Raw genomic sequence first — 26,381 nt, 5'->3', positions numbered from 1 at the left:
AGGTGGACTCAACATAATACAAGTAGTCATCACTATACCTAACTTTTCTCTTGGCCCGTAATCCATAGTTCAGATGGTTTGAGCAGCTTGAGTTCTTTCGTGAGAACAAGTTTTTAGGCCTGTTGTCTTGGAAGGTGTCAATAGAGGAAATGGTGGAGGAGCTGTCATCACTATACTCCCCTGAGTCATCAGCTGAGTTGCTTGAATCAATGAAGTAGTTCATTTTTGGGCTGTAATCAGGTGTCTGCTCTATGGAGCAGTCATTTCCATCCCCTTTGCTGTCATTTTGAAATTCAAGCTCCTCTGGTTTAGGTGCTAGATCATCCACAACTCGCTTTACCACACTAGTCTCTTTCTTTGTGCAGTTTACCAAGACACTTGGGAAAAAGTTGAACTGGGTTTCTTCTTGCAGAACATTGGTTTTCTCTCTCATGTTGTCCTGGAAGGACTCATAGCGGATCTTTAGCGAGCACACGTCGCTGCTTAGAGTGGAATCATCATCATCATCAAACATGTAATTTCCCACGTCCTCCTCAGAGAAGAGATTTACGGATAACTCGTTCTTGGAGCAGAGATCCAGCAATTCCATCTTACTCTCGCTAATGAAGGACTCAAAATAGCCCCAGTCCTGATTTGGATTGGTAAGCAAGCCATCCTCTCCATTGCACTTGTCTAATAGCAGGCCCTCATACAGGTTTCTGGAGGCTGAATCATCTAAGTCTATCTTCTCTGTGTCCTTCTTCTCCACCTGCTGGGTTTTGGGGACAGGAAAGCTCAAAAGTTGATCCGAGAGGAGCTCTTCTCCATAACTTACTGTCTCACTTGTGCTCATACATTGCATGTTAATATCAGAGATAGGGCAGGTGGTGTAGTCTCGGTTCATGTCAGCCATTTTGAGGTTGATACTGGCCTCTACACTGGACAAATCCTTAGTCTCAATAAAGCAGCCCGGACAGGTGCGACTCTGCTGAATCAAACAGTCCTGTGTGAGCCCAGGGATGCTTGCAGGTTCTATCATGGTGAAATGGGTGTGATTGCGGTCTTCTTGGAAAGGCCCAGGGGACTCAAGCCCTTGGCAGCACAGGGTGAGAAGGATATTGTGTAGTTTGAGGACTCATCAGTTGGGTGGTTCTCTAAAGGAGTCCGTGTTGACAGTTGCAGTGGTAAGTAGTGCTTCTTTAAGGCCAATTTAACACTGTGGCAGTACGAATTGCCTCTCTTTGTGCTCTCTGCAGCAGCTGTGGAGGATGTGTGTAAGGCAGCATCTGCGACACCATACAGCTTTGCAGCCACATGCAGCTTTAGATTACTCAGATTATGTGATCCTAGACAAAGAAAAACAAGCACAACATTAATACTGTTTATAATATTAATGAATACTACAATAATTCATTATATTTAAAATAGTAATATTTTAAAGACAACTGCAATGCATTTAACTATTGTAATGTGACGTATAAGTAAAACAGTGGTAATTAAGTATAATTTTAACCATCAGCATTTGATTGGATCGTGGACATCGATATAATTATTTAAAAAGACAGAAAAAGATTAAGAAAAAGGATTTTGAGCACATTGTACTCACTTGAGCTACAAATTACAAAGTATTTGTACCTTTAAAATAGTAGTGACAATATTTCAAGTTTTAGTGTACTACCATTTGACATGAGGAACAATGCAGTGCTCTATTTTAAAGAATCATTAATAGAATCATTAGCTGTGTTTACACTGTCAGGTCAAAGGCAAGTGTGCTAGTGCATGCCAGGGCCAGTAGTGTTTCTATTGTAACTTCCGGGGCTTGAGAGTGTGTCCTCAGGGCTTCCTCTGGGCCAGTGGCCAGGGGGTTTCAGCCCATCACATATCTTGTTCCAAAGTGGGACAACTGGGGCTTGGGGGTTAACACAACTGGGGTTAACACTACTGCTAATTTCCTACAGTTTGTTTTCATATCACGCTACCAGCTCACATTAACGATCAACACATTTAATCCTCTGGGGTCTGTGGTGTTTTCCGGGCCCTGGAGATGTTTTGACATGCCATGACATTTGTGCTTATTTTTGTTACTTATAACATTTTCATGGTTAAAGTCTAATTACACTGTTTTCAGCACAAACTCTGCAAAGTAAGAATACTTTGTTACTGTATTTAAGTAAATTTTTTCAAGAATCTGTACTGAAAGCTTTTACTTTTCTACATTCCAAAGCATAATATTGAATGTTTTTCTACATTTCAACTGATTATTTTCAATAAACCCGTTCATTTTTGAACTGCACCAATCAGATTGCATCTGTTCTCGAGTCACTTCTACTACTATTGTAAATTAACTATTGAATACTATTGTCACAGACATATACGTGAACACAATGGCCAATCAGAGGTGTTTACGGATCCTCTCAACAGTACCAACTTGGTATCAAAGTCGGTACTTTTGACAACACTAGACATAGTACGATACAATTTTCAGTGATAAACCTACCCTTACAATAACTGTTCTAATAAAGGATTAGTCCACTTTTAAATAAACTTTTCCTAATAATTTACTCACCCCCATGTCATCCAAGATGTTCATGTCTTTCTTTCGTCTGTTTTCCTCCAAAACCTTAATTTCTTTTCGACTGATGTAAGAAAGACATGAACATCTTGGATGACATTAGGGTGGGAAAATTATCAGGAAAAGTTTATTTAAAAGTGGACTAATCCTTTAATAACCCTTTGTCGATCCGACTGTTGGAGGGGATACATACAAAAATGCAGAAGTAGTTTCACTAAACGCCCGGAGCTTTCAAAAGTATGACGTGTTTTTCCGTGAATTTCTTGGTCCAGGTAACATGGAGAATGAGTAAACATATTACATATACTACCGACATTGTAACAATACAAATGTGGGGAAATCGGCAAAGTTACAATTTAACTTTCAATTACGATTCAATGTGGATTTTGATCCCCGTATGAAGCAGAAATATATTTATATTTATATGTGATGTTAAATGCTATGTAATAACCATTGCCATAATAAACACATATTATTCTTATGAAAATACCAGATACCAATTGAAGAACATTATGATCATACTGTATATGACAAATCATATATTATCATAATTTATTTGGTTTCAAATTTCCTCAGTCAATACATCTTTCTATTCCCTGTGCCTCTTCTGATACCAGACTTCCTGATATCCATATTTGGCACTGCATCCACATATGTCATAAATGACATCATAACTCCTGTATTCTATTTAAGAGCTCCCTCTGCTACTCCAGCTGAAAGGATAACAGTATAGTAAGAAGGGAGATCATATAATTTTGTTGAAAATTAATAGAAACTTTAGTTTAAAAGAGTACAAAGACATTTTTATCAGTCATAACATCTGTAGAAAAATAGCGCAGACACTAGACAAAGATGAAACTTTCTAGAGCGCACATGTTAACCGCCTGTGTTCACGCACACTATCAAATGAAGTATACTTTGAAAGTCGACACATTCAACTATACACATATGCTAAAAAGGATAGTTCACCCAAAAATTAAAATTTTGTCATCACTTACCCTCAAGTTGTTCAAAACCTGCATGTTTCTTTCTTTTGTTGAACATAAAAAGAAGATATTTTAAAGAATTTTGGTAACCAGACAGCTGACGGTAGCCACTTGACTTCCATAGTATTTTTGCTCCTAATATCATCTTTTGTGTGCAACATCTTCTTTTGTGTTCAACAGAAGAAAGAATCTCATTCAGGTTTGGAATAACATGAGGGTGAGTAAATGACGACAACATTTTTCTTATTTTTGGGTGAACTATGCCTTTAAGGGCGGGTTTAAGGGTAGCACTGTGGGGCAGCTTGATTTTGGCTTTGTGTCTTCAAATGTGGGTTTTCAAACTTAATATGACAACACATTGAAGCATTTAAACTTAGATCTATTAAATTAAAACATGATTGTTTTTTTCTCATGTCTTTGTGTTTGTGTTGCCTTTCCTATATCGCAACCATTATATTTAGCAGTGTTTCCCAATCACTGTGCTGCGGCACACTAGCGTGCCATGACATTTTCTCAAGTGTGCCATGGAAAATTACCAAATGCCAAAAAATAAATAAAATAAATGCTATAGAGTTAAGAATATATCATCAATGTCTGGCAAAAACCTCAATTTCGTCAGTTTTTTTTTTTTTTATTGTCTTTTAAAAGTCAATGCTATTGGTCACCCTTTATGTCTGTATGTGGCATTTACAAATATTTAACCAATGAAATGGATTTAAAAGAACTTGTGACTAAACCTCTTGGTAACACTTTACTTGAAGGGGTGTGCATAAGACTGACATGACACCTTCATAATCATGACATGACACATGTCATGAATATGAAGGAGGTTTTATGAATGTTTATGACAACTGTCATTAAGTGTCATTCGCTCAGTTATGTCATTTTTAATGCAAAGAAGACATTGTTTGAGATGTCCGAGTTATGACAACTTGACATAAACCAATACATCATAACCTGTCAGTGTCTTTGTCATGACAACTTGACATTATTTAGCTTTATGGGTTAACATTACATTAAACTGTCATGTGGTTGGTTTTGACATTGGCTGTCATGAGGCCATTATAATAGTGTCATGAATATGTATCTTGAGCTCAAGTACAGTGGTACAAATTGAACTTGTCATTAAAATGTCATTAAGTGACAATACTCTGACAAATAATTTTATAACAGCGTCACGACTATTTTTCATTTCAATGTTTTTTTTGTTTTTGTTTTTTGTTTTTTTTAAGTTTCCACCAACAGAAGGTCAGATAATAGACAATTTCAAATTTCTTAAAAAAGATGACACTGTTATAAAATAATGGTAACACTTTATTTTAGGGTCTTTTAACTAGTTGCTTATTACTATTAGCATTCATATGGCTAAAATATTGGCTATAATATATTTATTAGTACTTATAAAGCACATATTAATGCCTTATTCTGCATTCTTAATCCTACCCAATACCTAAACCTAACAACTAACTATAATAAGCAGTAAATTAAGAGTTTATTGAGGGAAAAGTCATAGTTAATCGTTTATATATGTGTTCCCTATACTGAAGTGTTATCAAAATAATGTAATGTAATGTTAACCCATAAAGCTAAGTAGTTTTTTAAGTTTGATAATTAATCTGCTATGTCATGTTTATGACAGGTTTTGTTGTCATGACAAAGACACTGACAGGTTATGATGTACTGGTTTATGTCAAGTTGTCGTAACAAAGACATCTCAAACAATATCATCTTTGCATTAAAAATGACATAATTGAGCGAATGACACTTAATGACAGTTGTCATAAACATTCATAAAACCTCCTTCATATTCATGACACGTATGTCAAGATTATGAAGGTGTCATGTCAGTCTTATGCACACCCCTTCAAGTAAAGTGTTACCAACCTCTTAACTCCATTGGATCCTCAAACTGCCTGTGAAACCCAAGCGGCAACCTCCCCCAGTTTCTCGTGAAGCCAATACCGAAGTGACTTAAACTGCAATTCATCGACTGGCCACTAGGGACATTCTCCAAAAGAAAGCAGAATCGCATGCAGTTTTCTAACCGATGTTATATAGTAATGATCTTTTCTGTATATAACCTAACCCGTGTAATATTTAATTAAAGCTGTAAGAATAAAATATCAGGTAGCCTTCAGCTTACTTTCGGCCCGAGAAAATTACAACCGATGGATGGCATTATGATTGGATAAAAGCCAATAGAAATTCATACAAATCTTAGAGACTAAGAGCCTTGTTTATAGTAGAACATAATAAAGTCTATTGTAATACAATCTATTGTATTAGGCTAAGTAGGTAAACGTGATGTGAAAAGACAAGATGGTTGAAATGCAGAGCTGGTTAAATTTTTGTTGTGCTCATATATTTATAGAAATGCCACTCTCAGAAGTGTGGGCGGCGTTGGGATGTTGTATGTTGTATAAAAATTATTTCCAACTTTGTTTTACCCTAAACAAAGAACTTTGCAGTGAATATATCGGGCCTTGAGTCCGTTTCATCCGATGTCTTTTTGTCTGAGTCTGTTTGGTCTTAGTCCATTTTGTCCGATGCCTTTATGTCTGATGCCTTTTAGTCTGAGGCTGTTTCATCCGATGCCTAACTGTACGAGACCTGACACCTGACGTTGTTTTTCCTGAGACCTGAAGCCTTTCAGTCTGAGGTGCGATGCCGTTTTGTCCGATGCCTGAATCCTTTTAGTCTGAGGCATGATGCATTTTCGTTGTATGACTGAGGTGTGAGAATGTCCTAATATGTACACCGTACAAGTGCCATTTAGCTAGAATAAACTTTACCTGTAAGTTAATGAAAACGTAATGCAATGCACTTACTGCCTCAGATACGGTCGTTCCAGTGATGGACAAAATATGTCTGTCATTTGCTGGTCAAAAACCTCGCAACTCCTTCTGAGCTTGATTTTCAGAAAATGTTAATATTATAATGACACATGCATGTGTTTGACATATATAAAGCTATCTTTTGTGTGCAACATCTTCTTTTGTGTTCAACAGAAGAAAGAATCTCATTCAGGTTTGGAATAACATGAGGGTGAGTAAATGACGACAACATTTTTCTTATTTTTGGGTGAACTATGCCTTTAAGGGCGGTTTTAAGGGTAGCACTGTGGGGCAGCTTGATTTTGGCTTTGTGTCTTCAAATGTGGGTTTTCAAACTTAATATGACAACACATTGAAGCATTTAAACTTAGAAGTTAATGAAAACGTAATGCAATGCACTTACTGCCTCAGATACGGTCGTTCCAGTGATGGACAAAATATGTCTGTCATTTGCTGGTCAAAAACCTCGCAACTCCTTCTGAGCTTGATTTTCAGAAAATGTTAATATTATAATGACACATGCATGTGTTTGACATATATAAAGCTACAATACCAACTTTGATGACACAGTGTTTAATGATTTTAAAAAATATGAGGTTTCCAGCCGACAGCAACGATATGTACATTTGTTGTTTTATCATCACCAACAACATATACGTAGCAACCTATATATGACCTTATTGTGTTCATACCTGACTTCAGCTCAAGTTATACACTAAATCTGAATACTACTTTTAATATAATATCCAGTTTTAATATGTCATTTGAAGCAATACATGTCTGTGCAATTTTGTTGTTTTAGTGCATAGTGGTGTGCCGTGGGATGTTTTACTTACAGTGGTGGACAGTAACAAAGTATTTTTACTTTGTTACTGTACTTAAGTACATTTTTCATGTATCTGAACTTTACTCGAGTATTTTTATTTTGAGCAACTTTTAGTTTTACTTCACTACATTCCAAAGCATAAGATCGTACTTTTTACTCCACTACATTTCATAAAACATATCGTTACTCCTTATTTTAAAATGAAGAAATCGCCACATGCTCAGAAACGCAAAAGCGGTGTCCGATTCGTGCACGAACTGATTCTTTTCAATCATCCTGTTAAATCGGTTCACAAATCACATCAACAATTCATTTGCAGATTGGACTGATTGTATTGCAGCTGTTCTTGAGTCAACAAATCATTGATTCAATGATCCGTTCAGAGCGACTCTCCAGTGAATTAATTTACAAGTCTGACTGAAAAGTAGCCAAAGAACTGGGGGATCATTGAGTGTGCGCACGACTGATGGCGAAAAGTCAGCCTACTGATGTTGAATTCTAGGATGAATTATTGTAACTGAAAATCATATTTAGGTCAGTTGTTTTTGAACTAAATCTGTTGTAAAGGGCAATCTGTTTAAGCCCACTGAAATGCTTTAATGTGGACACGTCCACAACAATGTGTCTACAGATTGCGATCTCAATTCAATAAGATAAAATCACATTCTAAAACTAACTTGCCACTTCAAATAACGGTTGTATCGATTACATCGTTACGGCACTAGGAGGCGACAAGTGACTGTTAAAATGTATTTGACAATGAATGATTAATTCAAAAGATTTGTTCAAAAACATTGATTAATCCAGTAATGAAACAAGTGAAATAGTTATGAGTGAGTCATTAAATCATTCATTCAAACCTATTTTTTTTAAATTAATTAAATATTTTTTAAATAGACTGCAATTAATATTTTGTCCTCTAGTAATTAATTATATGCAATTTTGTTTAGTTGTCTATTCAGAATCATGGGAGAATCATGATTTCTATTTGAAAGAAACAAATAAAAATCTTGATTCTCATTTTATCCAGAATCGTGCAACTCTAACACAAATTAAAATAACACATGCATGTTCATCTTCCCCGCTGCTGCAGCAATTTTTTAAAATGTTATGTATTTAGCCCTATATGTTTCGTCTGTTTTTATATAGTTTGTCAACACACATTACATATTATGTATCTGCATCCACTAATCTTCCATCCGTACTGACTAGTGCTGGCTATTTGACAATTCATAATCATTCATAATTATTTTGAGCAATAGGATTATATAAAATATATAATATAAAATTAAATTATATAAGTGGCCTATATAAAATTACAAAATAAACATTCATCAATCAGTACAATCAGTTACTTAAGTACTTTAAAAATCAACGACTTTTGTACTTTCACTCAAGTAAAATTGAAAAGGAGAACTGAATACTTTCACTTGAGAAATATTTTATGATACGTATCTGTACTTTTACTCAAGTTCTTGATTTGTGTACTTCGTCCACCACTGTTTACTAATGAAAACTGTGCCATGGCAAGAAAAAGGTTGGGAAACACTGATATATTGGGAAACAACCTCTATAGCGACACTGACTCTATAGTAGTTTACCCAAACACTGCAACTGTTTCTCATTCACTAAAATAATAGCTAGAAAAAGCTTTCCCCACACATTTTGCTTTTGCATTTGCAAGGCATTCTATTTTTCTGCTAGGATTGTAATTATGTCTGCGTCTAGACTTGCACGCTGGTCCAGAAGCCTTAGCTGTTTAACAGATCTATACTGCTCTAAGCTGTCATTCCGGAGCATTATAAGGAGTTTTTGAATGCTAATTAATTTCTTCTGTCATCGGGCGGAACTAATTTTCAATTTGCTATGGAATATCATAGACTTCACAATCAGCCTCCACATAAGAAGCAGAAATCTGGAATCTCTAACCACTGTGAATCAGATGAGTGAAATGATGTTAGACTCTTCAAGGATAATGTGTTCTCTCAGTATCAGACAACTGACTGGATCACATAAATCCATGGGGAAGTACGGGAGAGCATATGGGCTTAGCCTATCTTTTGGCAAGTGTAAGTGTTCTCGTACACCTAAACTCTGCCAGACTTGATGAACATCCTCTGCCTTGTTGCAGCATTAGGACTAGGGTGGGTGAAAAAAAAACGAATCTTTGATGCATCACGATTCTCTCTTCAATGATTTTGAATTGATTATGAAAATTTCAAAATGGATTCTCAGTTTAGTTTTTAACCACAGATGCACGGTGCACACACAACAACCCTCAAACCTTCCATAAAATAATCTTCCATAAAGTTCAAAAAGGTTGAAACAAATCGCAGGCTTCATTGCACAGGATATGCACTTTGAGAAACGTGCGCTTTGCTTGATGTTACGTTTACAAAGTGTGGTCTCGCCTTCCAGTCATTTCAGTGTTTTACCTTCTGAAAGCATCTTTTATTCTATTTGGAATGCAGTAGAATTATATTCAATGCATGAAACTCGCTTACTAACCATCGGCAGCTTTCAAATGCTCATGCGTGCTTTGTAAAGAGCGTTCGTGGCGTGTGGCTGTGTGTGACTTGTTAAATGCACTTGCATTTTACAATGCTTTGTGGTAAGAAATGAATATAAACACTGTCAGTTATTAAACAGACAGGACAAACATCTGATATGTCAATATAGATCTGTGCATTAGTGTGAATGCAGCCTATTAGATCTCTCATGGTCTATGATGGGTAATCAAACAGCAGTAAAGCTGAGAAAGAGAAAAATCACTCACTGCTCCTGAGTGGAAAAAGTTCAGATACATAAAGCCCTCTTTAATAAGTTGCTTTGTTTCTCTTTATTATTTATTATTTACTATTTATTTGTATGTTTTGAAGCTATTTAGTCAGTTGAAATTTCTTAACATGCAATTGTTTTGATTTAATTTTTAATTATTTTAAAAAGAACATATAACATAAGGAATTAAAGAAAATGTACAAATACATTTAAGATTTAAAGTCAGTAAACAAATTAATTTGTAAGGCAAAAAATATAGCTCAAGAATTGTTTTGGAATCGGATCATGACTCCCAGAATCGGATTGGATCATGAAAAGCCTAAACATTTCCACCACTAGGCTTAACCAAAGACTATAGAATAACACAAGACGTGTCACTCATATTGTTTTGAATGGGAGAAAGTGTAACGCGCAATATGGCGGAATAAGTCCCGCCTTCTAAATAAGAGCCAGTCGCCGACTGGTAAAGTCATCGAGTCACTGCAGCGCCCGTTAGAATCACCGGTTTCGATAGAAACAGTCAGACGCGCGCCTCTGAAATGAGGCACAAGAGACGCGCATTTAGGTCTGCGCATGCGCATTAGCTTGATCCAGCATAACAATACAGGTTTTTTTGTCATGATTCGGACTTTGGCTTAACTTGCACTAGAGAAGAGGGAAAAATAATGCTATCTTATCTTCATGTGGCCTTGAGCTACACACTCCCATCAATAACTACATTACTGTAAGAGGAACACAGATGGTGAAATTGGATCATGAATATGATTATAAGCCAGTTTTTCTTTTCAAATATGAAAGCCACAGATCTTGGACATCTTTTGAGGCTATGAAACAAAAAAGGTATTGTCAGTGGAGATGTCAATGACTCTGACAGTCAAGGTCCTTAACTATGTATGCTTCACACAAAATGGAAAAGGCTTCCTCAAAATTGCAAGCTCTGATCTCATCCTCTGCTTTACACAATATTCAGGAGTCAGACTGCACAGGTTTTAATCAGCCCACTGGGACAAAATCATATTTACTATCTGCTACAACGAGCACTTCTGAGGTAGAAGTAAGTGCTGGATTTGACAAAGATATTCAAGATTTTTGTTTGCAAGTAAAAAAGATATCTTCACAGTCAACTGTACATTGTTTTCTGTCAACTAATCAATCACAGTTTATGGCAACTGCTTTGTCCAGGCTCACAAACCACTGACATTACAGTTGTAATCTTTCACTGTAAATAAAAAAAAAATATTTAAGTAAAATAATAATTTAATTTTACATTACAACAGTAAAATTAAAGCTGCAAGCAGTGATGAAAGGGCCCTCGCACCTATGCCACCGCCACCTGGTGGCTTTAGGAAAACAGAGCACGGTGGGCAATATGCATTTATAGGAGTATGTCAGTCATTTGTATTTGTCACACTTCCTGCTACTAGCTGGTGGCGCTATGACTATGACAAAATTTTGGTGTGTAGATGTCTTCAGGCCAGGGCTAAGGCCTTAAGATTAGACTGACCATATATGATGTTGTTCTGGTTAAATCTCAATGAGGAGTTAATCACAGTGTAAAACATGACATTTCCTGTTGCTCGCAGGCGGCGCTATGACTGTAGTTGAATATTGGCATGTAGATGTCTTCAGGACAGGATTCAAATAAAACGTGAAGTTTGAGGCAGATCGGACATTGTATGCCTAAGTTACAACAACTTCCTGTTTCATGGTGAAACATCGAACATTGTCAGGCCGCCACAGACACGCGCTTCAGCGAAAACTCAAGATCTTCGCAATTTAATGTTGCAAAGGCCTTAAGATTAGACTGACCAAATATGATGTTGATCTAATTAAAGCTCTAGGAGGAGTTTGTTAAAGTACAGCATCTGAAAATGGCAAAAACTGCAAAAATTTTGCAGAGAAAATTCAAAATATCTCACTACCTGTTGGGTTTTCAGTTTTTGCACCCAGGGGCTTTTTTGTAGGTACTGGGCTGTTACATGTGTCTACTGAATTTCATATCTGTACGTGAAACATGGCACGAAGGGCACTTAATTGAAATTTGTAGGTGCCGCTATCAAGCCATTTTGCCACACCTAATTCTGAAAGCCATATCAGACATAAATTTTCACAGCTTCTGACGTGTGTGCAAAGTTTCATGAGTTTTCGAGCTTGTTTAAGCCCTCAAAAATGTGATTCATTTTGGAGAAGAATAATTGTCCGGCCCTATTACAATACTAATATTTATGGCTGTTTTAATTTCTTCATTTTCAAATGTTAAACCATCAAAATTTTACTTTGCTGAAAACCGCTTCTCTTTTTGTTGATAAGCGCTTCTCATTGCAAATTTGTGAAGATGGTTGTTGCATGTTGCGTTCCCAAATGCACGCTAAAGCGACTCAGCAGATGCAGATGCCATACTGGTTTTATTTCAATTACTTGTACTATTACATCAAGCACTGAAAACAGATTTTCGGTATCTTACTAGTGTCCATTCCACCCTCTCATCTCAATGCCTCACACAGAGATTTAAATACCTGAGGTGTGGAAAATAGCCTCATAGGAAAATCCATCAGCTTACAGACGCAAGTCCAATGCTTAATGGTCTCTGGTAAATCTGAATGGAAGCAAAATATCAATTTATGTGCATCAGATGTTGGTAATGAGAGTAAAAGAAACGTTGGATGATTTATTGGACTTCCATCTAAACGACAGCTGAACGAAACTGTTTTTCAGTCCCTGAGAGTGGGCCTTCTTTCAGTACTTATCTTTGATATTGTGACAGTGTGGCCGGTTTAGCTCTGGGCCCCAATTCCCTGAGCTGGAACTGAGAGGAGTGTGGTTATGATAAACTACAGCTTGCACTGCCGCTGACAGGTCCTGAGTCACAGCACACATAAGAAACCTGCTCTGAGAACTACTGAATGAGCAAGTCACTGATCCAAGATTGCAGATAAATGCAGCACACTTAACCGAGCTGAAATTCATAGAATATGAACAGCATCTGTAACAGACCACTGAGTATCATTTTTTTATTAACAAACAACGTGTGTGTAGCGCCATTGTACTTCAAAAGCAGAATTGTACACCACTTACAGCAGTTCTTTTGTACAAAAAATAATATATTTGGATATGTAAAGTCTCAGCATTTTTAGGTGGGACTACTTCTAGTGTGTAATTCTAGTGTGTGGAATTTTCTCCATGTAAACAACAGTTTGCGGATTGTTACGTCACATCCCTTTCTGTTATCCTTAACCAGCCTTGTCACTAACCAGCCAAACCTTATAGTCTCCGGCTCAGATGTCACACCCACAATACACCCACATTCTGTTCGTCCGAGGCAAATGGTACACAAAAATTAAAAAATCAATCTGATATCCTCTAATATAATCAGTAAGGAACTCAAGTGTTTTTTTATCAGTCTACCTGGAAAGAAAGTCGTGTTTACAAGGCACCATGTTGATGCAGCAGTCTTTTCCATATTAATAAGAGTTTTTGTCCTAAAAATCTGAGGCGGCGATACTATTTTATGGTTTCTATTTCTGTGACATTGCAGCTGGAATAACAACAAACAAAGTATGTGCTTTATTTAGTGGTAAAAGTGTCTAATGACTTTGATGAATATCATTTTGCACAACCTTTTTAGCCATACTGAAAGAGATAATGGATAGTTCACCTCAGATGTCTAAAATAAATTACAGGAAACAAGAACGTTGAACAAACAAGTATTTTTCTCTGAAGATTGTTTCAGTCACTCAGTATGTATTTTAATAATGTTGAAATAGTTTAGTATTAATGGTGTATTATTTGATTATGTGCTTATCCGTTTCGTTGCGGGTGCCGTGTGCTTGCAGAGAGAATCCACCACGCTCTTCTGATTGGCTGTGATTTTTGATTGATTTTGTTGCGTCTCATAGTCATGTCTTGTCTGGTGTGGACAGACAAATTGCTTGTCGCTACCTGGAATGTTATGGCATCACGTCTGGTTAGGACACTGTGTAACATGTATACTAGACATCCATGAGCAGAACTGTATGAGTTAGTGAAGTCAATGAAATAGTCTGCAAATATAATTTTCTGACAGGCAGAAATTGTGATCACAGAGTCTATATGCATTTCCTGCAATTTTTCAGTGTTTTATGCATAACCGCTATGCCATTATTTATTTATTTATATATTTTTACGGTGGTCTATTATTGTGGTATGAGCTGTTCAACATAACCCTGGGCCTAAGCGGCAAGAAAAACAAAACAAAATGTGGTTGGTTGTAGGGCTGGGTGAAAAACAATGACATCGAGACTGCGATAAAATTTATGTCGATAACGATGATAATCTAACAGCCTGCCGTCTCACTATATGAAGACTTCATCACCAGAGCTGCTTTGAGTCACTTTACAAGCTTTTCACTGTTTCATTTAAAGGGTTAGTTCACCCAAACAGTTCATGTGACTACAGTGGTTCAACCTTAAAGGTCCCGTTTTTCGTGGTTTTTTTGAAGCTTTGATTGTGTTTATAGTGTGCAATATAACATGTGTTCATGTTTCGCGTGTAAAAAAACACAGTATTTTTCACATAATTTACTTATCTGTATACCGCTGTTTCCACTGTCATTAAAACGGGCTGATGACTTCCTTGTTCTATGAAGTCCCTCCTTCAGAAATACGTAACGAGTTCTGATTGTGCCAGCGGTTCCTGTGTTGTGATTCGACAGCAGCTTCTGCTCCATCTTTCAAGAATAATCTTTGTGCGAATCCGGCATTAAACCGATTGAGATTGAGGAATCTGTCCTCAGCAAAATGTGCTGCACATGTGGATTATAATTTTCGGGAACCGAGTTAAACATAAATTGTAACCATTGATCTCTAAGTACAGCATCCCTGGGAAGGCCAAACAAAGGTGATTGGACTGCGGGATGAAAATAACAGCGTTTCGACGACATGGCGACAAACACACTCTACAAACGCAACTCTTGCTCTTCTCCGTGGGAGCGCGACAAGACCACGGCCCCTTTTTTTGTGTATTCCTGTGGGCGGAGGTTAGTCAAAAAACTGTTTTAGTGACGTCATTAAAGAAGGAAGTAGAGGGATGTAGTCCAAACTGGCCGTTCGATGTAGGCGACTTCTGTTAAATAAAATATCTCGCTTGGCATTGAACTTTGAGCTTTAAAATTTTACAGATTTTATTTATACTCTAACAACATTACACACTAACTAAAGTTTGAAACATGGGATCACGAAGAACGGGACCTTTAATGTTATGAAGCGACGAGAATAATTTTTGTGTGACATAAAAACAAAAGAACGACTTTTTTCAACAATATCTTTTGTTTTGAATCAGTGGTTCGGAGCGTGCATCAAACTGCCAAAGTCAAGTGATTTCAGTAAACGAGGCTTTGTTACATCATAAGTGTTTCGAAATTTCAGTGGTTCACCACAGGGGGGTGTGACTTTGGCAGTTTGATACACGCTCGAACCACTGATTCGGAACAAAAGATTCATAAAGCTTCAAAGCTTCATGAAGCAGTGTTTTGAAATCGCCCATCTCTAGATATTGTTGAATAAAGCCATTATTTTGCCATTATTTTGTTTGTTTTTTTGGCGCACAAAAAGTGTTCTTGTCGCTTCATAACAGTTTGAACAGTCACATGAACTGTTTTAAATATGTCTTTAGTAGCTTTCAGAGCATCTGAAAGTGTTAATTATCTTGCTGGCAATGGAGGCCAAACTCGGATTTGATCAAAAATATCTTAATTTATGTTCGGAAGATGAACGAAGGTCTTACGGGTGTGGAACAACATGAAGGTGAGTAATTAATGACAGAATTTTCATTTTTGGGTGAACTAACCCTTTAAGAAAATCTGCCATGAAATATTGAAATTGCAACTGCAATTTCAGTTTAACTTGAAGAAATTATAACAGAAGTATATTACTATTGTATAGTAAAATGTAATTCCTAAAGTAATGACAATAATATTATTATTTTTAAAGAATATCATGCAACCAAGATATTTTTTCATCCGTATTTTAATTTATACTGTTCTGTTGTGCAGCATCTTATTTGACAAAAAATAAAAATGCAATATTTTATTGTAAATTAACTGTTATATTTCCATTTGATTACATTTTAAAAGCTTGATTAAATTGTTAATTGTTAGTTTTATTAATTCCTTTCATTAGACACCATTTTTGATGATAATTTGTTTTATTACATCATAAAACTCAGAATCCAGAAAAAAACAGAATTTAGGCTAAAATAAAATTGATTTCACGTGGCCCCAAATTAAAAGGTAGCTACGCTGTGGAGTTTAATTATAAACAAGTTGTGTTTACTTTAATTCTCAAGGTCCAACAAATTTCCTTCCCCATTAATATCATGATAAATATTGTCATTGTATGAAAAAGAAAAAAAAAAAAAAAAAAAAAAATATATATATATATATATATATATATATATATATATATATATATATATATTGTGATAATGTATTAGCTATATTGCCCAGCCCTAGTTGGTTGCAATATGGACCTAACCAAACTTTTCTTACTTCAATCAAATATCAAATTTACATTAAATTATAAAGAAGAAAAAAAAGCTATTTTACAGAGCTTACAGTGAAATACCAAGGTGGATTTTCTTACCCTTCTGATCCAGTTCGCTGGTTTCTGTTGAGCCCAAAGCCTGCAAGATGATATGAGCCTGTTTCCTGTCCATCAATGAGAGTCTGTCCTGCTCATGTGGGCTTTATTTTATCACTCCTACCTACATAAAGAAAAACAATGAAGTTTGAATGACATGAGGTTGAGTAAATAATTCCTTTAAATTGTAAATGTACGATAATTTCTGTTATATGCAAATATCTGAAACAGTTCAAGGAGTAATGTTTTCTCTCTTTTAAACTAATTGTTTGAACTGAAAATCTGCAAACCAAGATGCAAGTAAAGAACCAGAGCTTCCATCACCACAGCAACTGCATGCAACAATCTACTATTTTAGGCTCAATTTAACATCCATACTACAGTTGTTAACCCCTGAAAACTTTGTATGTATATATAGCGTTGTTTATGGTAATTACTTCAAGCCGTCACGATTTTTCACTGCTGGCAAAAGGAACTGGGTGAATTAAATCACCTTCTAGCTGTGACTGAAACGATAAGTGGAGTAACAATATTGTATGGTGCAGAATGACTATTTAATTTCTAGCTGCACACAAGTACATAAAGAAAGAGGACATATAAATGTGTTAGTGATGTAAAAAGATCTCACATAGATATGGAGATCTGGTCCACAACCTAGTGAACACACCTGCTGTAACAACTTGGCCTGTGACATCTAGAGTTCTTAAAAGTGCCCTAGAATTGAAAATTGAATGTACCTCGGCATAGTTAAGTAATTAGAGTTCTGTCCATGGAAATCACATACAGTGAGTCTCAAACACCATTGTTTCCTCCTTTCTATGTAAATTTGATTTGTGCAAAAGACCTCTGAAGAACAGGCGAATCTCAACATAACACCGACTGTTATGCAACAGTCGGGATCATTAATATGTATGCCCCCAACTTTTGCATATACCAGCCCATGTTCAAGGCATTAGACAAGGCAGTATTTACGTCTGGAGCTACTACAGTTCCCACATGAGCACCTGAACAACAATTTATAGATGATCATGACGTAAAATGCTAATCGATAAATTAAATAAAGTTAACTCCATAACAACTATATAAATTAACTAACTATTCAGAAATGTCCAGTTTCATTCTAAAAGTTGCAACCTTTTCCTGAAACTCTCCACCAGTGTCCGATTCCATTTAGAACATGTAAGGCTGAACACCGCTACTGACAATTTCTGACATTTTAGCCACTTTTCCACCATCAGGCCGAATGGTTCTCATTGCGTAACAATTCCATGCCGATCCGGATTACGGTTTCATTTTCCACTGTGGGGCTGGTATCGGCCGCTCTTTGGAATGTAATACAAAAGTGTCAGTCGTTGCCTTGGTAATGCAACAAAGTACTGATGATATGAGATGTAAATAATGACCGCGTTATGGAGGATGATCAGATATTTCTTTTAATTCATTTGTGTTTACGTGGCTCAAATAGAGCGCTTAGCCAGCTACAGAGAAACTAATAGTTTGCGACCAATCCTGATTGGCGACGTCACTTCATGGATTTTACCAGCATGATTCAGACAACCATGCCACGAATTCCGGGCCAAGAATGGTTTGTAATTGTGCCATGCCATATCAGGCTCAAGTGGAAACACAACTGGAACCGTTCTTTACCATTTTAAGAACAGTTCGGTCCGATGGTGGAAAAGCGGCTTTTGGCTGCATGAGATTCTCCAGTTTTGTTGTTCTGAGTATCCAAAGCACAAGCTGTAAAGCAGCTCATTTGCATTAAAAGGTACATGAAAATGGTGCGTTTTTGCTCACACCCAAAAAGGGGAAAATTGGACATGCTACAGTATAATAAATGATCTGTGGGGTATTTTGAGCTGACACATTCACAGACACATTGTGGGGACACCAGACACTTACAGTACATCTTGTAAAAAGCGGCATAACAGGTCCCCTTTAAAGAAAGAAAAGCAAATCTCTCTCTCTCTAAAACAAAAAATCAAAAACCTGCATTCATGTTTTGGTTAGTTGGCACCAGAAACTGCCTGAAGCATTTGAGAGGGAAAGAAACAGTTGAGCTATTATGCTACTAATGAATTAAATGTCAGCTTACGGATTTTGATTGTAGGCTACTGAATATCTCCAGCTTATGCATTTAAGAGTAAACCCTGTCTTTGGTAATGTCTTGTAGTCAGGGTGGGCATTGTATTAAATTTTGCATGAATGAAAATGAGGCTGTGAGGGACAGATGTAAAGTTTTGTTCAATATTAATAATACAATTGCAATATTGTATGTATACATAAGTCATTGAGCAGAAATAGTGCTGCTGGTCAATTTGTGAGATAAAGTTATTCACAAAAAGAAGCCCACAGAGGCTGTGAACTTTTATTGATTCTGTCTGATATTTTCTTCTAAAATGAGCATTTTTATCAAGCTCGTATGTTTAGGTTCAGTAATTTCACTTTAATGTCAATTAATAGGTCATTTTCATTGCCATTAAAGTGAATTAACTAAACATAAACATACGAGCTTGAAAAAATGCTCATTTTACAAGAAAATTTCAGATGGCACTTAGTTAAGGCATGACAATTGGACAGTGAAATGCTCATTGGGTCAGCAGGGTCAGACAAAATCAGGTGGACAAGAAAAGACACATGTTAACTGCAAAAGAATTAAGGTGAAGTATTAAGTGTGAAACCATCAGGAACCCTTTAGTCTCCAGCGCCACCATTTTCCAGAACTGCAACCTACCTGGAGTCTCCAGAAGTGCAAGGTGTCAGGATCTCAGAGACTTAGGTTAGGTAAAGAATCCAAAACATGATCGCCACTTAATAAGAATCACAAACTGAAGTGTTGTAAAATACCTGAAGATATGTTTTTTAATATAGGCTTTATAGACAGACAGATTGGGAGTGACTCCTGAAGCACCAGCATCACATCCTCTTGTACCACTGTTTGAAGAATTTATCTTCCAGAATCTGGCAGTAAGTTTTGGAAGATCATTTTTAGTCCATCTCCTACCCTGAAGTATGTTTTGCAAAGATGGACTAAAAATTAACTCCCAAAACTAATACAAAATTAATAGTAGTTATTAAGATTAATCAACATGCCTAATAATCTGTTATTTCACTATAATATATATATATATATATATATATATATATATATATATTTTGGTCATATCGCCCACCCCTTAACTACATCATCTATTCTAAAAAGATAATAAATAAATATTAAATATTATGTCTGAACAGAAAAATCTCTTGTTGTGTTTCACAGACAAATCACTACTGAGTCAAAGCTGTGAATGTAGTGTGTGCTGTTGATCTGAGAGCTGGAGGCAGGTGGAAGGAAAGGGTTGAATTAACCATCTGTTCTCATATACCTCTCATTATTCCTCTGCTGACATTCACAGCTTTAGAGAGGAGCTTTCAGTATCAAACTCAATAATATGCATCTTAAATACACTTAATATGATTTATCAATTGTAACACAATAAAAAATACTGCATTACAGTACTGAGAATCGGTACAGTTATCACTGAAAACAAACAAAATAAAAAACAGAAGTATTTATATAAAAATAATATTATATATATATATATATATATATATATATATATATATATATATATTATTTTTTTTTTTTTTAATAATTATATTTTATATAAAATAATTATATTTAAAAAGACATTTAACATAGTTTTAAGTGGAATATAGCATGTCCAACAGGACACTGTTGATGTCAATTTAGCCCTTGATAAAAAGATATATTATAACCACTTGCAATCTACAGCAACTTTCTGACTGCAAATTTTAATTGTGTTTCAATGTTTATATATGACATTATTGACAAACATTGTGTCGAAAGATTGTGAAAAGAAATTAAAGAGAAAGAAACTGACGCATGTACTAACAATAGGTTGAGATCTGCCAATAAATGAAACAAATAACATAAGAATGTGAACTGACCCAAACAGTTTGTACAGAAATTATTTGATCTTGATAAATCGTGCCAGTGCCCAAATCTTTATTTGTCTGTTTAGTTGTTGTGCAGATCAGATTGTTCTTCTCGTCTCCTATAAAAAGCCTCTTGCTTCACAGAGATTGCTGCTCAACAGATTTTTCTCACTGAATTGACACCTCGGGGGCCGACGCACTCGTATCAAGCAGATTGGGTGATTTCAGGCGATTGGTCATCTTCCTCTTGGTCTCTCTGCTGAGGAGATCCAGTGAGGTGTTAAAAGTTGATTAGGTGTCTAAAGGTCATATAGCCGAAGCTGTCACTATCCCAGAGGACTGCAGTCACAGACTTAATGAGCCAAATCCTGCTGTATTTACTTAATGGAGCCCCAGCGCATTGGTCATACGGGCCTGGAAACGAACTGCTGTAGCGACAAATGCACTAATTGACAAAAACCCTAGCCAGAAAAGATTATTGACAGCTAGTGCAGCAAGTACCAAATAGATCTGAATCTTTCGTGATATCTTACGGTTACAACAACATCCTTGTGATAAAAAGGTTAGTGAGCTGGAATGCAATTATCATACATACAGTCCTCGTGTTTGTTTGAGGGAATGTAAATAAGTGGTGGGGGCGATTCAACTGCAAAGATCAGTATATTCAGTCCTGCAGGCCTTCAGTCAATGTCCACAACGTGTCACATATCATTACTTTAACACACTATTGCTCAGTGTCATCAATATTGTTCTGCTGCCATTTTTTCTGTTCACCCTTTAGCACACCAGTTGCCGAGTAACAATGTTTTTTATTAAATTTACTAAGTCAAGCATCACTGTGACCTAGGGCTGCATGATTTGAGGGGGGGGGGAAATATTGCAATTTAAAATGCACAAAAATGCTGTGCTTGTTTGATAATGATAATAATAATAATAATGTACTGATCACACTGTACTGTTTTATTTTAATCCTCTTCTGTTTTTCTCATATTACCTTTATTTCATTTTAATTAATTTACTCTATTTTTACTTTTTTTGTATTTTTTAACCGTTTTATGGTTATTATTTGTTTAATCATTTTCATGTAAAGCCCTTTTAATTATACAAAAATTATTAGTGATATTAGTATTAGTATAACAAATTTACAAACCATATCACATTCTCGGTTTAATTTTGAATAATCATGGTATTGCACATAGGGTTATTTCGTTATTTCCGTTTTTTCCAACGGCTAGCATACTTTTCCAATTGTTTTCAATGGTAGCGCCGCGTTTTTTAAACGGCAGGAGTGCAGCGAGGCACTGAGTGTCTTTTTCACACTCAAGCGCTGAGCGCTCAGCGTTTTTTACTGGTCGCCTCGAGTTGAAGAATGTTCAACTTTGAGTAGAACGCTGCACTCATCACTGTCACTTTTTAGCCAGCCATCCAATCAGAGTGGAGGAGGGGCCGGTTAAAAAACTACACCGACCAACTGTCACAAAATTCTTGCTGTACACAACAACAAGCAGAGAATGTAACAAAATGGATGAGAAATTAACATTGCTGGTCTCCGAACATACATAGCAAGTACTCTACCTCGTGTCGACATTTTAAATCTGAAACAAATGACCTACAAAATCAGTTATAAGTAACAGTGCCGCGGATATTCCATATCATAGCAACAAAGCATCTCAACTGAACAAAACCGCTACACTGCTGAAGCGCTCTCAATCGCTAACAGCTAGGCATTTTTAGCAGAGCATCTAGCATTTTCAGCAAGCTAAAAACGCTTTGGTGGATACACGGCCTTAGCGTAAATTAAGTAAATGAACTTCAACTTGTCATCTGGTGGATGAAAAAGCCCACAGACTTACATAAAAGCCAGACTCGAACCATATCTAGAAACCAGAATATCACAGAGACTTGGGGTGGGCTCTGTTGACATGGGTCAGTAAGAGACCTAGCCTAGCATCAAGCATCATGCTAACAAATATTCTGGATGCCTTAGCAACTTCATTGCAATTCCAGAATCCCCTAGCATCTTGGCGGTCAGTTTTACAAAGGCAAGCATCACTCTTGGTGTAATATAAAAGCGTGGTTTTAAATACTGCCATGTTGTGTCATTTTTGAGGGAAACAATTTTGAGGCCAATTTGTTAGACAACCAGACTGCAGTTGGCCAAGATTATACAATGACTCATTATATTAATTAGACTCACATGTATCAGACAGACTGGACATCAGTATTCAGGACTGAGGGTGTGAAATCGTGTCTGACCATCAAACTGGTGTCGGGTCATCGCCCTTAATATGAGGAGGTATCTGCCTGTCTACATCAGTTAAGAACAATGGGTGTAAAAAAACAAAAAAACAAAACAATCATTGTTTTGTTCAGCTAACATCCATGTTCTCCAGGGAGTTTCCTTGTTTCAGATGTGCTCGAATTTCCTTGTGCCATGTGTCAGGTCTGACAGTAATGAAATCTGCTCTGAAAAAAAAAAGAAAAAAAAAAAACTTCTGTTCTGTTCATAATTGTCAGGATGTGGCCTGAGACTCAAATCTATCATCTTGTCTCAACAGACAAAGGATCTTCATTAATCTGGTGCTTTTTCCTTTAGTGATTTTTGATCTAGCCCTTTACTAATTCAGCCTTTTGTTATGTATCTGCTCGAATGGTGCATTATGGTCCAGAAGTACATTCTCATCCTGCCTTAGTCAATCTTTACCTTTTATCTCTTTAGCTGCTCTATTGCTCAAAGCGTTTTAGAATCTATACCATTTCAGAACAGAAAGTGATTACTGGAAATAGGAGAAGGAAGAGGAGGAGAAATGAAAGCAATTTCTGAGATCTGCTGTCTTTGGCCAGAAATACGCAGTAAGCAGACACAAATGTTTGGCCAACATTTTACATATTAACATGTATTCTTGAGTTGCTGTGCTGATAACAAACCTCAGTAGTCAAGGGTGCAATAGAGTTCTTATTAAATATTTGTGCCACTAACTCTTATCCAGCCAGCATTTTTATTTTTAGCCAGCCAGCCAGCATTTTTGATCATATTCACAAAACTTTCATGGCCCCCAAAATATTTTGTTGTTAAAATATCTGAACATACAATATATCAAAAGAAATAACAGTGCCTCTGCTTTAAAACAACAACAACAACAACAACAAATGTATTCTAGCTTCGTTCATTCTTTTTTTATCAACTCTTGAATGTGGGTACATTCTTTAAACAAAAAGCTCAGAAAATTGTGTTTTTGTCAAAGACTTCATCCGGATCTGATTCACAACAATGATCAAAACATAGATAGAGTCGATCAAGTCCTTCAACACCACTCAAAGCACAGTTGTTACCTCTTCCTGGATGAACATTTCATTCGTTACAAGTTAGTCATCAAAAAAAAAAAAAAAAATTAAGACAATTTTCTTTTTTGTTCAAGACAATTACATAAAAACATACATTGGCCTTATTTGATACTGAAAAGTAAGACTGACTGCTCCTTGACTAACTGGTAGTGGGTCATACTATCTTAAAACACCACCATGTCCAACTGCCCTCCACATCTGGTTAGTGAGGTCAGAAAACACGTTCTGATGACGGAAGTGATGTCTCGCACTTTGCTTCAATGAGTGCGAGACATCACTTCCGTTGTCAGAGTGTGTTCAGACCTCACGAACCGGATGTGGAGGGCAGTTGGACATAGTGGTGTTTTAGGGGTAAAAAAAATGATATAAATACTGTTCGGTTTCTCGCACAAACCGATCGTTTCGTGTCTTAGGACATCAAAGTGTCGTCACAAGCTGCAGGGTTTAACTTGGATTTGTCTGTGCATGTTTTTTTACTCTTATAGACAAAGTTCCCACTACATGCATTATACGACTGACAGATCACAACGGTTGGAGTTAAAAATCATAATTTGTGTTCTACTGAAGAAACAAAGTCACCTACATCTTGGATGCCCTGGGGGTATGCAGATAAACATAACATTTTAATTTTTGGGTGAACTATCCCTTTAAGACACTGTCTTAACATAATGGCTATGTTTATACAACTGGACTGGTATATGCAGATCTTCTTATTCACTTGTTTTTGGATCTGGAGATTCTGTATTCTTTCAGATTATGTGTAATTGCGTCCCCCTACACCTACACCTGAAAACACAGATTGCTAGTGTTGTGGCAAATTTCAACTCCCTGCCAAATTATTACGACCCCTCGTTGAAGCCGCTACCTGATTGCCTAATCCTAACCCCACCCCTAATCCTAAACCTACCTATACTGGGGACTTAAGGGGGTAAAAATCTTGCGGGGGTCAGAATTCGGCACAACACCAGAATAATAGCAAGGAAGCGTAGTGTCATTTAGTGTCATAAATGATGGAAAATCTCGTCAATGGCAGGAAAAGATGAATGTGTTCAGTCATTCAGGTAGCTTGATTTTAGATTTACCTATACTGGGAACTAGAATGGGGGGTAATTATCTAGCGGGGGTCAGAATTCAGCACAACACCAGAATAACTCGTGGCAGGGAAGCGTTTTGTCATAAATTACGGAAAATCTTGTCAATAGCAGGAAAAGAGGTTGAAGTTAATGAAACTGAATTTGTGAAACTAGTGTGTGAATAGTACAGAGACTTTCAAATTTTAATTTGGCACAACTACCACAATAAGCTACTCAAGTATTTAAAAGAAGCATTGTTAAGAAAAGTATTTTTTAAAATTCCAGAAATACACAATGACAGTAATTTTTTTGCTTTTACATATTTCACAAAAAATTATCATAATTCAAAAAGCTTGAGCAATATAACTTTTATCAATATTGAATACCCAGATGAATCGCCTTCGATAATGAACGCGATATTGCGTAGCTTGTCAGTGATCTACGGCTCTGTCTATTAAATGCCGCTCCATTTGAAAGCAGGTGATGGCGATTTAGCGGTAATCAGGGAACCGGCTTTACTGACGAAATGCGTGTGACAATCGCATGCGATATATCGCCCAGCCCTAAATCAGAGAATCACATGCATTTCAAACCGTGGTGCCTGGTCTGTACGGATTAACGGTCACTATACTAGACATTGCTAACCTATACTAGTACTCGCATTTCCTGGAAAACACACACTACCGGATGTTTTGACTATGCCATCGATTTCTGAGAAGAGGGAGAAAATGGCCGCCTGAGCGGCTTCAACATGATGTCTGTCTCAGACAATAACGTACCTTTTGAAAGTAATTATGATAGTTTGATACAATGTTGTTTAATTTTCCAATAAAAGATGATACATTTTTACATGATTAGTTACACTTAATTACCCTTTAAAAGATTTTGTCACAATTACATTTCATACATTTTACATATGAAAAAAGCTATTGTGGATAAAAGCGAAATGTTCACACTCAGCTTAACTTCTTACTATGCCTCTATATTTATAGTAACTTAAGAAGAAACAAACAAGGAGAGGTGAAGAAACCGTTGATTGTCATGAAAGGTAAATAAAATGTGTTATCTCTTATAAAGAAAAACAGTAATTAATGTTTAATCCTGACATTTGCAATCTGTGGCTCTTTCAATCAGAGCTCTGTACTGATTAACACACATATTAGAGTTGCTAATTAAAGAAATAGCCATTTTAATAAACCCTAGTGTGTGCCCCACATGTGCTGGAGAGGGTCTGCCTGCAACCTGCCAATTAGAGGGAATTTTATTGGAGCTTGCTGCATCTGAAGTGTGACTGGAATAACAACAATTCTCAAAATGGCATATTTCATCTTGCTCTACGCCGCATGGAACAGGGTCCACAACGCAGTCTCAGAAATTTTGGTGCAAGGAGGCTCCCTGGCAACGATTGAGCCAGAAATGGCAAGAGAGAGTG

At 36.5% G+C, this 26,381-nt stretch overlaps 1 protein-coding gene across 1 annotated transcript in view; it reads right to left on the bottom strand.

Annotated features, from left to right (window-relative positions):
- nexmifb (neurite extension and migration factor b) overlaps positions 1–26,381 on the bottom strand; it is a 75,345-nt gene that overhangs the window by 5,542 nt on the left and 43,422 nt on the right. Inside the window, 3 exon segments of the mRNA XM_048176699.1 lie at positions 2–1,033; positions 1,036–1,325; positions 16,593–16,713. Of these exon segments, the coding sequence (XP_048032656.1) occupies positions 2–1,033; positions 1,036–1,325; positions 16,593–16,665 (1,395 nt within the window). The 5' untranslated portion in view covers positions 16,666–16,713.

Source organism: Megalobrama amblycephala, linkage group LG23, assembly GCF_018812025.1.
Source record: "Megalobrama amblycephala isolate DHTTF-2021 linkage group LG23, ASM1881202v1, whole genome shotgun sequence".
NCBI lineage: Eukaryota > Metazoa > Chordata > Actinopteri > Cypriniformes > Xenocyprididae > Megalobrama > Megalobrama amblycephala.
The sequence above is the reverse complement of the archived record's forward strand: the minus strand, read 5'-3'. Positions and strand labels throughout refer to the sequence as shown.